Here is a 13,590-nt window from a genome sequence, read left to right on the forward strand (position 1 = left end):
GAGCTTTTCATTCCTCCAACCGGCTTGAGTATCTACTTTGGCGACCTCCTTCGCACAACTCTCTGGAAATTTTCTTGTTGGCATTGTCTTCTCCGCAAATGAATTCCCTTGAGTGGATTCAAATTCCTCCATAATTCTAGCCGGTCAGTCCATGAGGTCATTGTTGAACAGGATGACCCTTGACCCACTTTCAAATGCTGCAACACATATGTTAGGTTCTCAGTTTGACTACAAAATAATGTTAGTAAACCTAAATACATATTCTTTTAAAGTCTCACCTATTTGTTGGTGAATGTTGAATCACTTTCCATGAATTATCTGCTCTGCTTTATTTTAAAAAAAAAATTGTGCTCAAAGCCTCAAACCCTTGTTTAAAATTCCTCAAAGTTTATGACTGATCAATCAACAAGCTGGTACACCAGATCAGAGCGAATTTCTTGAATGTTCCAGGGAAAATCTTGCACTGCAATTGGTCGGATAAACCATTGATGAGCATCTTCGTATTGAATACAACTAAATGTTATTTCGGGTCGGCCCCTCCATCATATGACTCCAAAAACAACGTTTTGAATTTGTTTGGAACTTCAACAATAACAATCTCTTCAAAGAGAGGTTGGAAATCTACAACCTCATTCACAATGGGGGTTCCTCCTCTCTCCTTCCTCTTGCCAAAGACAAATTTTCAACCTAAGCTTGAAGAGTTTGGTTTCGGTAACTCAACTTAGACATTTGTGCCATCACTTTTTAGATTGTGTCACCTGAGATTACTCATTCATTATTGTTGTCCAAAACAATTCTGATTCGAGTTTGTCTTATAACTTTTCAACCACGAAGCTTTAGGATGAGGCTTGGGAAAGTTTTACCATACCCCATGGTGGGCGTGAGTTGTTCACAAAAAGGTCTAGAGGGCAAGGGCGACCGGTAAATCGAGCTTCTCTTTCCAACCTAGTTGTACATTTAGTGTGCCTTTTCTTTTCTTTTATACAAACATATGCTTTTATATGATAAGGATTAGGGTTTCCATGCCGGGTGGTTGCCCTTAGCCATTTGACCCTTAAGTGAAGTCAAGGGATATGGATTAGTTATATCCTTCCCTAGAGGCTAGAGCTATTGTGACGTTGCAGATGTCTGGGTGAATTTTGCGGCAGTGGCTTTAAGATTGATTGACCGATTGGGCCAAAATACAGGACAATACATAAACCAAAATACCAAAATCAAATACTAACCATTGTATACATACTAAATACATGCTTTATCTTTTAAACAATTGAGGCAATGTTCAACTTTATTGAGTTTCAATATAAGTTTTGGAGATAATTTGAGTTGCTAGCCGCTTGATGACAAAGAGGCACAAAGCCAAAAGCAGATTAACACAAGAACAGGCTACATGCGGACATGTATAACCATTTTCCTACCTACCATTTGTTTTGGGGCCAACTTTACTATGCTTGACTGACCATATCATTGGCAATTTGGCACGTTAGGTCATGTTAAACATCTCAAGTTGCCTGGTACTAATACACCAAGCAAGTTTCATATGTCATGTTAAAATTTCAAATCAAATTAGGACAGTCATGTAACATTTCCGATTTGACTCTTTAAGTGAAAGCTCACTTTGGATAAAAAAAATATGAAATCTCAACCATTGATAAAAGAAGTTAATAATTGATATTACATGCCCAAATATGACTGAAATAAAAAATAATCTGCAGATCATTCATATGTACCATCTATATAAACAATACCACATTTTTTTTTCTTTAATGGTACATGGTAAGATGTTTATAGGACTTGCATCATTCCAACTACAGTGCATACCTCTCAAAAGAGAATACAAATGCTTGTGACAAAGCAACTAAAAAAAGAATCCAACCTATGCTAACTTATAAAATATTAAAATACCATGAAACTTGACACATGACACATGCCAACAACACTTCATTGTCTTAGACCTCCTAAAACTTCACCACCACCACCACCATCATCACATGTATATATTCCAAGCTTCTCAAGCAAGAATAAATCCAATGAATGTAACAAGGAAAAAAAAAAGGGGTTGATTTGAACAAAACTATTTTCAATACCCAACTATATAAAATTTCTCTTTTTTTAAAAGTTCTTCATTCCAGCTTTGTCTCCTTTCTGTTCAGGGTGGGGACAAAAGGGATAGGTAAAAACCACCAGAATGCTAACCAGCAAGAATTGTTAGCCTATGCTTTTATAGCTTTGCATTGAATGAGACATGTACTGGAAGATATTCTCAGCAATGAATAGCTGGAGGAGGACCACAATGTCCATCTACACCATCATCAAGGTAACATTGTTTAGCGACCCGGTTTTGCACGCTTCATTCCACTAGAATTGAATGGGGACACACTGCCACTTGGCCCTGGTGACTCTTCTCTGAAATTTGAATTCAGCATAGCTAATTCGCGCAGCTGCTGCCTCTTGATAAAGTCCTGTGACTCATCCTGCATATTGAAATCCAAGACAAAGTAATTAAAATTTCACCAGAGATGAATCAGTAAACTGGTTATTCAGCCTATGGAAAAGTGTGCTGTTCTTGACTTCCATTAACAAAATTGGTGTCACAGAAAGATATTGATCTACAAACTCAGAAATGGTGAAATGATTAATTTTCACTATTTTTAAAGATTTTGTTCAACAGGCGAGGAGAGTAACGTGTCCTTTAGAGTGATTTCAACAGAATATTTTGGGAAACAAGGAAAAGAAAAATGTAAATAATCAGGTTTCCAACAGAATGCTTATATGTCAACCAACATGGATTTGACTCCTACAAAGTGCAAGTGGAAATTTAATGATTAGTTGCTTTGAAGCTGAAATGCTCCAAAATCTGCAAAGTACTGGTCTAGTACATGACACTGGTACGCATACGATACAACTAAATACAAATGAAGGGACTATCCTCTTTTCACTTCTTTTTTTTTAATAGTGAGTGTTTGATTGTTTGGAATACAACAGTGATACACCTTAACTTGACTAAATTATTTAGTCTAAATACATCTTAAATATATAAAATACAATATCTTGATTTTTTCTTTAAAACTTTCTTTCAAGTATCCCCAAATACTTCTTTCTTCCTCTCTTATAAGCTGCTACTGCTTTGCAGAACTCTTTCCTGACATATTTATGGAGGGAAAAGTATATTCTGATATGGACGAGGGAAGGGTTTGTAACTAAGCTTTTTTGTTATGAGAAATTATAAATGTCCCATAATAAATGTTACGTGTCAATGTAAAATAAATATATGCACTAAAATAAACCATGAAAAAAGCAGTTTATCACTTTAAAGTAAATGGCGGAATGTGCATGAAAACTAACAGCCCAATTACAAGTTTAGACACTAAACAGAAGTCGTTATGTTCTCTTTTAGACAAATTAAAGTAGAAAAGCAGCTAGTTCACCCTGCATAACAGAGAAAGATATATGGTGAAATGAACATACCACGGGCTTGAGCAGTTCTTCTATAATTTCCTGAGCCTGCCTGAGCCTTACATCCACAACATTAGCAGGTAAATCAGCCTCAATCAAAATGTGTAGAGGTTCATTGAGATGCTCATAGCCTGGTCTTCCTCGTAATTTCTCTTCCTTAAGATTGAAAAATTAAAATAATCTCAGTTGATACAAGTAATGATTAATCATGAAGGTCATCATACTATTTAGGCATTTTGCAATGTAAGACATGGAATATTGTGTTTATCTTCATTACCTTGTCAGGATCCTTTATGGATCCTTTTCCTCTAATATATACACGGCAACCAGTAGTAGCTTCTACCCGTTTCAAAGAATTGCCTCTAGGTCCCAGAAGTCTTCCAACAAAATTGAACTAATGCAATAAGGAGCAAAATGTTTTTATTAACTTGTAGTTGATAGAGCTTTCAGTGTTAACTAATGCAAATGCTAGTTCAGTTAGTTAGTTTCACCATTTCTATTAGTGAGTTAGTTAGCACTTAGCAGTAACTAACTAACAGAAATGGTAAAACTAACTAACTTAACTAGCATTTGTATTAGTTAACATTTTGCTCCGGAAAAGAAGAAAACAGGTGGCGGATTCAGTAATCAAATTTAATCTTGTATAACTAGCATTTGTATAAAACTTACATTAGGGTATGTATCTACTGGAATTTCCAGGCGCAAGATTCTCTTAACAGTAAATGAACTAGGGCTTGCAGGGGCACCTTGCCAGTCCATTGTCATTCCAGGGGGTCCACTAAATCTCTGCTTTTTTATATAAAAAGGTAATTTTAATACATACAAGTTAAAAATAATGGTAAACAACAAGAACAAATAATAAGCGTTTCATTATAAAATGAAAATCAACAAGTAACCAGCATTCTCAATCCAGGGAATCAATCAACCAATGAGGAAATTTAAAAATTTGACATGAATGAGAGAGGAAAACAGATCAAGATGCAGAGGTACTGCAAGAGGAAAATGTTGAACACTTCTGCAAGTTATATAGTTTACTAATCTACTTCTCACGGATAATACGACAAAGAGTACTCAGATTTTATCTTGCTCCTGGTGTTTGTTATTCATACATGGAAAGCCCTCATTGAGCCCATGAAATTGTTAGCAGAACAAAATTATTGTTAGGAGAAAAGACTCAATCCCATAGTTTGCTTGAATCATATTGAAAAAAAAAACTAAAAACTAGTCTAGTGTAGTGCATCATCGTAAAAAAATACAAAAATAAATGCACTCCCAGCATACCATGACATAATCACATAATACTTTCTAATTTACATTACACAAAAGAGAACATACAAAAATTACTGATATTTATATAAATACACATGTAAACACAGGACAAGAAGATATTATTAATGACAAAATACCATCACCAAGGGATGGAGTAGGTACATCTGTGAGTGACATGACAACCATAGAATATCAATGCATGAAATGTAGAAAATTAAGCTAATCATGATACATAAGACAGATCTTTGATGTGGATGTGGATCACATTGAAATTGGATGTCTCAATTCTTCTATAGGATTTTTCTTCACAAGTAAAACTTCTGATTACTCACTCCGTCTCTAAACATAGTTTTCTTCTTGCTATCCCTCTGGAAATCTATGTCCTTTTTGAAAGTGAAGTCCTTCATCTTGATTGCTGTGCATAATAGGTTTAATACTTATGATTAGTTGCAGGACTGCAAGCCCCACAGAGCGCTATATCTCCTAATGTTCAAGAAGCTATGTGTTACTCTCGCTCTGAGAGAATAAGGCTTTTGTTTACGCTGGGTTTAGCTGAGGCAAATTTGTGGTGTAAGCTTTAAATTATTTTTGGTGAATCTTAGGTTTGTATAGGAGATTGGAGGATTTGCTCTTTTGACATTTTAGAGGTTTGGAAGATTTGAGCAGAGCAAGGGCCTTTAGTGATGTGCTGGGTTTGATGCTATTTGGTGCCTACATGCGACCCGGGAGGAATGCTAAATTTTCATGGCCAGTTACTTGCTTAATTGCATTGGCATCATTTAAAGGATATGATGGTTTTCTTAACTTCTTTGTGGTGCTCGGCTAATGGCTACTTCAAAGAAGTAACTTTACTGGATATTTGATTAATTTCTTTGGCCTCGTTTTGGTGGACCCTATTTTTTGTTGCTTCCTATCTTATTTTTTTAATTGAACAAATGTGGTCCTGTTATTAGCTTCTCATCCAATTAACAAATGGAAATAGATGGCATGGTTGCCACTATAATAAATACGTTAGGCTTAATTGTACATTTGGTCACCTAATTTCGTGCTAGTGAGATTTTGGTCTCCCTAGTTCATATGAAAGAAAAACCACCCACTAGATTAGCTACTCCGTCGAAAAGGCTACAATGGTAAAACAAGTAACCAATTGGTATGGTAACAAAAGTGATTCTTAGGAAGCTGCTACATGTCATCAACTTTTAAATGAGAAGTAGATAAACAGCATATCATCACGGAAATTCAACAAAAAGGTAACAGCAAGGAATGACCAAATTTGAAAATACATGCTATCAATTAGACACCACAATCTCAATCTTCTAGAAAGTTACAATTTATTTTTCTATGTTCAACATGAAAAAGATGGCAAACGAAATGAGCAAAGCAAGGTATAGTATGATGAGCGCACTGGATTGAGAAACAAATTAAAAAATGAAAAGGGCACTAATGACTTATGAAGTGTTCTGCGGTTTGTGATGCAACAGGTTGGTCCACTTTGAAGGTTTGGGGGTGGCAGTGGAGTGAGGTTTTTGCAAGAAGAAATGGTGATGGAGATGGTGGGTTCAAAGGTGGAGAGGGTGAAAAGAAAAGAAGGGAATGCAGATGAATCGTGGATTGTTCTTCGGAAAGGAAGGAGGGCAATGAAGTTGGTTGTCTTGAAGGAAAATGAAGATGGTGAAGAGAGAAGGATTGTTTTCTCAATGGTGAGAGATGGTGCGAGACCTTATCTTACTTCACTCAACCAACCCCTTTGGTTTTTTAAACAGTTAAACCTCATCTTATGGTTTGAAAGAGAATGCACCAAAGAGCATCTTAGTATCTTACACAAACAGTATACTCTATTGTTTTTTGAAACTAACAATTTACTCAAACAATACAATGATAATTTGAAGATATAAAATTCAGATGCAACAGTTAACAATTTCAAAGTAATCACCTCCTGCTGAAGACTATTCCATCCACCCAAACCTGTCCCACTGACATTTGACATGATGTTTGAAGAAGCCATAGGACTAGGGCTTCTATGCCGCAGTCTATCAAAGTCACCAAAACCTTGGTTGGACAACATTCTAGAAACTCTTAATATTTCTGCACATAGTGAAACATTGTAATGAGAAATCAAAGCCTACTGTTAAAAACCACAGGACATGAATAGAGAAGGAACTCACTAACAAAATGGAGCATTCAAGAGATATTAAGTGATGAATAAAGTCAGAAAATATATATATTCACGTAATTAGATGTAAACATCATTTGATAATGAACTATGTTAGACAAAGTCCTAAAATGTCAGACACTACAATATAGACCATTAGACCTAGCTTTTCAATCATTCATAAAAGAGAGCGAATTAACAAGCCCTGATTTTTCTGTAAGGAAGAAGGTCAACTGCAGTCAATGGTACTAATGTTAATGGTACCAGCATTCGAAATGTTAATTGAAAAGCACTCACTTGACCTTAATGTGCAAGCTAAACTATGAGCAAGCAATTCAGCAGGAATACATTGCCAGCCAAAATTACGGTGGACAGAAGCAATTTCCTTTAGTTTTTGGGGATGTCTACCGTAGTTTTCCACCGTGTATACAAATATGACTTAAGTTAACATTATGAAGATACATTTCATCCAATGTTCAGACAAAATCAAATAGGGGATGCTGTTAATTTTATTTAATTTACAACTCTGCATTCCCCATATCAAAAAAATCAGTAATGAGTGAAGTGAGAAGGGAAGAGTGTGCCACCACAATGATGCATGACATGATCAACAACATTTAAGCTGTTCATACAGATATAAACTTTGTTACACGATCCAGACACTAACATCAAAACAAGCTTCCATGGAAAACACAAATTGGGGAAAAAAGAAAAGATAGATCCACAAACAAAAGAGACCTTGATTTATCAGGCGGTTGCATATGGGAAGCACTTGTGTAAAGGGTCCAAGCTTTTGATGCTCTGCCAGCAACTCTTGTAGGTACTGACTGCAAAACAAAAACCACCCTTTTCTTTATCAATCAAAAAGTTTCAAAATTCATTCAAAGCAAAATCAAACACAATCACAATCACACCCAAAGCTAAATCCAAAAGGGTGTTTCTGGAACAGTCCAAGTTTGAATCTTTAGTTCAATTTTGATATCCAAACAGCAGAAAAAGTGTCACCTGTCTTCTGGGGTGCTCCTAATCTGAGGAGAAGCTGCTCTAGCAGGTGAATAGTTGGGATTATACAAGCCTGACATGGCTCTACCTTTTTCTTTAGCTTTCCTTAAGGATTGGAAGAAAAACCAACCTCAAAAAAGTTGAAAAAGAAGGCTTAGTTGGTGCAGTGCTTGCAGAAGAAAAAGGAGAAACAGACCACCATCAATAAAGGGGCTCTGTAATAAGGAGAAAAACCAAAAAGGGTGGACAGAGTTCTCAATGAATTTTATTTATTTTACAGAAAAGGAAGACAACAAATAATTATTTATTTATTTTCCACAATTTTATTTGCTTTTTCTTAAATATATTTTCCTTCTCCAGATGGCAGATGCTGTCTAATAAAAAATTAATAAGAAAATAGTAGGAAAAGTGGAAGACAGTGTGCTGAAAATGGAAGGTGGATCTTTATAAGGAAACAGCAGTATATGTACAGCTAAAGCTAAGGTGGTAAAAAGTTAGATTTTGTTGTTGGCAGTTAAACAGTTGTCACAAAGTCATAGGCTGTTTGAGTTTGAGGAAGTGAAGTCCAGTAGTTACTTTCACTTTTTTATAAAGGTGATGAGTTCTCAAATTATGAAATCAAATTAATCTTTAATTTAAATAATAGAATTCTTATTTTATTTTTCATATATCACATTAAATTTTCTTTATTTTTATGATTTTATCTATCAAATTAATTAATTAATAATTAGATATTAAAATAAATGGCTGTGACTACAGTAAAAATAATTCCTCGATCTATGGAGAGAATTTCATTTACTTAACATCTATTAACCAACCTATATTTGCATTTGTACCAATGGGTGTCTAAAATAATTCCTCGATCACGATCGGATGAGTAACTAGTTTACTAGGTATAATCCTTGTGTGTTACAGGGTTTGGATCCTCTCATGTGTAAAAAAACTTGAGAGTGTCAAGTTTCATCATCTCACCATTAACTTTTGTGTAGGTAATAAATGAAAAATAAAATAAAATAAAATTAATGGTGAGATGATGAAACTTGACACTCTCAAGTTTTTTTACACATGAGAGGATCCAAACCCGTAACACACGGGTTTGGATCCTCTCATGTGTAAAAAAACTTGAGAGTGTCAAGTTTCATCATCTCACCATTAATTTTTATTTACAATATTTTATAAGAATGTTTTTGAAGAATTTGTAAAATTTATTATAATATAATATAAATACATATATAAAGGACATTATAAACAAATCAACATTATTATTTATTAGGCATAAAAAATATTAGTTAATCTTACTATGAAATTTAATTAAATAGTATATTCAATATATGTGTATTAGGTGCAGGTAATTTAATATTTAATATACATGTTTTATATATATATATATATAGCTTAGAGGAGGTAATTTGATTATTTTTGAAGCATTTTCATAGGATCTTATTGATGAATAATATTTGAGCTAATTTTTTTTACTGCATTTATATGTATTGGAAATTTTAAAATTAATATTAAATAATTAATAATTCATTAATATATAGTTAATTAATATGGTATATGCATTCAAATTGTCTAATTAGTTAATATATATAAACTAGTGTCTTATATGACTCATTAATTTTATTATTAAAAGTAAAACTTAGGTCAGAACTAATTATAAATGAAATAAATTTTAGTAAAACTGATTATAATAAAATAAAATTATAAGTAAAGTTTGTAAATACATTTATGATAAAGTTAATTTTTTTGTACATCAGAAAGATAAATTACACCCATCAGGAACCGATCCCTGTACCTCCCCCTACCCAACCCATATGTCCCCAGCTCCTACCACTTAAGTTATCTTGCGGGGACATGATAAAGTTAATTTATGTAGGCTGATGTAGTGAAATCCACTTATAAAATTTTAAAATTAGTCGTGTCCAAATGAGAAGGTGGAAATCTTTCCGATGTAAAAAAAAAAAAAAAGAGAAGGTGGAAGTTATAATTAATTAAGGTTTATGTCCTCTTCTCCTAGGTTCCCTTCTGGTTAGTTTTTGTTCTGTTTTGGGGCTTTAGCCCTCCATTTAAAAAAAATTATAAACTTCATTTCAAAATTGATTTTAGAGATAGAATTAATTATTAAAAGAAATATAAAATCTAATTTGATACCCTCATAAATGCTAGAATGAACTTAGACATTCACTTTTTGCATTATACTCCCTCCCTCTCTTATTATAAGACCCGAAGGGAGTAAAAAGTTTTTTTATAACGAAAGATATATAGTGGTATAAAATGAATGAGATATTAAAATATAAACGTTTGAATAGATTTTATTTGATTGCCAACAATGTAAAAGTGTACAAGAATACAAGATACAACAACAACCAACAGGTGGAGACTCGTGTTGATCATGCAGAGAATCAAAAGTTATAATCTAATCAATTTAATATATGAATCATATGTACAAATTCAACTAACTAACTATATACAGTGATAAAAGGCTCTCTAGCAGTTGTAAGAAAGAGAGAGAAAGAGAAAGATCCCAATGGCAATGAGAATGGAAAAGGGTAAATGGTCACATTGGTCCCTGGATGTTCGCACCGACTTCAGAATCGTCCCTGGATGAATTTTATTAGGCTTGCGGTCCCCAGATGTGGCAAAAAATAGTCATATTAGTCCCTGACGTTAAAATCCCCTAACGTCCGTTAACCCAATTAATAAAAGTCAACATTATCTTTCTAATTTTCTTTCACTTTGGTCCCTTTCTTCTTTCTTCCACCCTCTTCACCCCTCCTTCCATCATTTTCACCAAAACCCACCCCCCATCATGCTTCAGAAACCCAGAACGTAAACCCACAATCTTCACCTCCTTCATCTTCATCTTGTTCATCTTCACTTTATTCATCTTCATCCCCTTCTTCCATCATCTTCACCAAAAACTCCTCCCCTTCTTCATCAACCCATTCCCCTTTTTTTTTTTTTCTTTTTTCATATCATCATCATCAACACTCTTCTTCTCCTTCTTCAACCAACCATGCCCAAACCTTCTCTCCCAGATTTAACACAAACCCAACTCAGATTTAACACCAAATTTACCCTCGATGAGTAAAAAACCAACCAAAACAAAAATACCCAAAAAACAAATATCCAACCCATTACAATCAATCAAGAGAAATAATCAACCCATTCCTAACTTCAACAATACAGTACCATAGCCCCAACTTGCAAAGTACATTATATTCATATATTGAGAAGGAAGACAGAAGTTGTGGCCTAAAGTATTTGTGTCTGGCCTATTAAGCACAGCTACTAAAAAGGAAAATTAAGAAGATCAAACAGTTCAACAGAAACTTTTAATTGCCAAAACTCATTTGATCAAATTCAAAGACAATACAAATATGGAATATTATATCAATACCAAAAAATGCTCTTGCTCAGATTCAAGAAAGAGAAAACACAACTAAATATTTACACAATACCAAAGAAAAAGACCAAAACGAACCAGCTTAAATAAGTAATGACATGCCACTTTACATTGCAACAAAATGGTACTCAATGACTGAGTTACCAAACAATTTTAACTTTTAACACAACTAACTTGCAGCTCCTCGGAGCATCTAGCTTTGGGTGGTGGAGGGAGAAAGTAATCCAATGGATCTCCAGATTTTGGCTCGTCTTGATCTGCTTCTCCGAGTTCAGCATCATCTGTTCTGATCACAGCATCAATGTTCATGGTATCAAATTTCATTGGCTCAGAAAATTGAGGTGTGTTAGCATGATTGCTTGGGGTCAAAACCTGGACTGTTCCTGATGGTGTTCTATCCGGCAAATCACCTGCAGAACATATTCTGTTAGGCAGTAATAAACACAAAAAATGCACCTAAAACGATAGCATTGAAATTGAAGAAAATGAAATAAAGCAGTAACAACTTCTGAAAATTGAATATAAGCTTCCTACTATTCCTATCCTGTTTACAATGCCATTTCTAAGGATGACAAATTGTTACATGAAACCATCACAGCGCACTCCTTCTCTGCCCCGTTCACAAACACCCAAGCGTGGACAATATCATTTGGAAATTGGTTTAAAAAATGCATTTAAAAAAACCATGCCTTTAATCTGACCAATGCCTGGTAAGAAGTAAGAACTGAGGTTGATCATTCATCACACTGAATTTGAATTTTAAATATAATACAAAACAGAGTTACATCCAAGCCACACTCAACCGTAAAGTTTACAACTTTCCTCATCTCTAAGCCAAATCAACCCCGTTCACCACCAATCTGAAGCTTTTCTCACCAAACACTGAAAACCCAACATTCATAGCCACACCCACCTTCCGTAACCGAACCAACCAGCCTCCTTCCTCATTCAAACCTCCGACCCAGATCTGGTTTATCCTTTCTCTCATTCCCCAAAGAGTAGTACCCAAATCCGGGTTTAGGGATTTGGACACAGATCTGAGATTTATCTTCACCGAGGTCTGGAGTGAGGGGGGTGGTGACCGGAGAACTTGAATCAGGTGGTTTACGTGGTGGAGGTTGGTCGTTTAAATGTGGGAGGTGGCTGGAGTGGTGGTCGGATGAGGTGGAGTTCTGGGTTTTTGGGGAAGATGAATAAAGTGAAGATGAACAAGATGAAGATGAAGGAAGTGAGCATGATGGGGGGTGGGGTGGGTTTTGGTGAAAATGATGGAAGGAGGGGTGAAGAGGGTGGAAGAAAGAAGAAAGGGACCAAAGTGAAAGAAAATTAGAAAGATAATGTTGACTTTTATTAATTGGGTTAACGGACGTTAGGGAATTTTAACGTCAGGGACTAATATGACTATTTTTTGCCATATCTGGGGACCGCGAGCCTAATAAAATTCATCCAGGGACGATTCTGAAGTCGGTGCGAACATCCAGGGACCAATGTGACCATTTACCCGAATGGAAAATCAAATGTTATGTTATGTGTGTTGGTTGTATGAATGGGCAACGATAATGATGTTTGCCAACGCGGTCTTAGCTGGAGAGTGACACTGCATGTAATCTCATAATACAACGCCGTTTTGAACCTCCACCTAAGCAACTCTTCTCAATTTCTTTATTGTTTCCACATTATTATAATGACGTGCTAATAATAGTCTTTTTTGAATAATAATGTTAGAAATTTCTTGTTCTTCAGTTGAATAATGTCATCATTGAATTGCGGTCGGTTTCTGCTCCCTTATTTTGATTTTGAATTTTTGGAAAAGAAAAATTAAAATGAAAGAATAATATCACATTCAACGAATACTTATAGAATACTTACATTTGAAGTCACCTTTAGAAAATAAGTGAGGGCTTAAACCTACAATTTCACATACAAAGTTCTGCTTCACTTAACCAACCCGGGTCACATACCTTATTTTGATTGAATAAGCTTCTTTTGTTGTGAGATTTAAAAAAAAAAAATTTGATGTTTGCTGCTTTGGCTATCCATCAAGTTTGATTCCCCATATATAATAGTCATTTTTGTTTAAACAACAAATTAGGGTGAGGAACAGTATCCCTATTTAAGGTAGAAAAAATTGTTTAAATTTAAAGAGTACTTAAAAAAGACTTACGCTTTTTACATTCAGTGAAACTAATAAAAGTTTGAAGTTTAATTTGAACGTATATACAACTTGTGAGGTACAAAACATTGTTATACTCAACTTGACCAACCCCTTTCGGTTACTCGTCACTATTTATTATATTTAATTTTGCAT

The 13,590-nt window shown here is 34.7% G+C and overlaps 1 protein-coding gene and 1 long non-coding RNA gene across 3 annotated transcripts; both read right to left on the minus strand.

Moving 5' to 3' along the window:
- Positions 1 to 1,702: 1,702 nt before the first annotated feature.
- On the minus strand, positions 1,703 to 8,125 carry LOC130728113 (KH domain-containing protein At2g38610-like). 2 transcript variants are annotated; one of them, XM_057579461.1, is made up of 7 exons: positions 7,880 to 8,125; positions 7,613 to 7,701; positions 6,656 to 6,807; positions 4,123 to 4,242; positions 3,731 to 3,847; positions 3,466 to 3,609; positions 1,703 to 2,471 (listed from the first exon to the last, which is right to left on the minus strand). In XM_057579461.1, the coding sequence occupies exons 1-7, from the start codon at positions 7,954 to 7,956 to the stop codon at positions 2,325 to 2,327; spliced, it is 846 nt and encodes a 281-aa protein (XP_057435444.1). In that variant the 5' UTR covers positions 7,957 to 8,125; the 3' UTR covers positions 1,703 to 2,324. The 2 variants fall into 2 exon arrangements, with proteins under 2 accessions (XP_057435444.1, XP_057435445.1); XM_057579462.1 differs by having other exon boundaries at positions 4,123 to 4,239; positions 7,880 to 8,124.
- A 3,072-nt stretch (positions 8,126 to 11,197) lies between these two features.
- LOC130732282 (uncharacterized) lies at positions 11,198 to 12,525 on the minus strand. Its single transcript, XR_009016994.1, has 2 exons — positions 12,196 to 12,525; positions 11,198 to 11,692 (listed from the first exon to the last, which is right to left on the minus strand). It is a non-coding gene; the product is annotated as an uncharacterized LOC130732282 (long non-coding RNA).
- Between the last annotated feature and the right edge of the window lie 1,065 nt (positions 12,526 to 13,590).

This window comes from Lotus japonicus, chromosome 1 (genome assembly GCF_012489685.1).
Source record: "Lotus japonicus ecotype B-129 chromosome 1, LjGifu_v1.2".
Classification (NCBI taxonomy): domain Eukaryota; kingdom Viridiplantae; phylum Streptophyta; class Magnoliopsida; order Fabales; family Fabaceae; genus Lotus; species Lotus japonicus.

Coding starts and splice junctions, on each gene's coding strand:
- LOC130728113 (XM_057579461.1), bottom strand. CDS start 7,956: ATGTCAGGCTTGTATAATCCCAACTATTCACCTGCTAGAGCAGCTTCT. Junction 6,808..7,612: donor CAACCGCCTGATAAATCAAG/GTCTCTTTTGTT, acceptor CACTATGTGCAG/AAATATTAAGAGTTTCTAGA. Junction 3,610..3,730: donor CCATAAAGGATCCTGACAAG/GTAATGAAGATA, acceptor TTCAATCTTAAG/GAAGAGAAATTACGAGGAAG.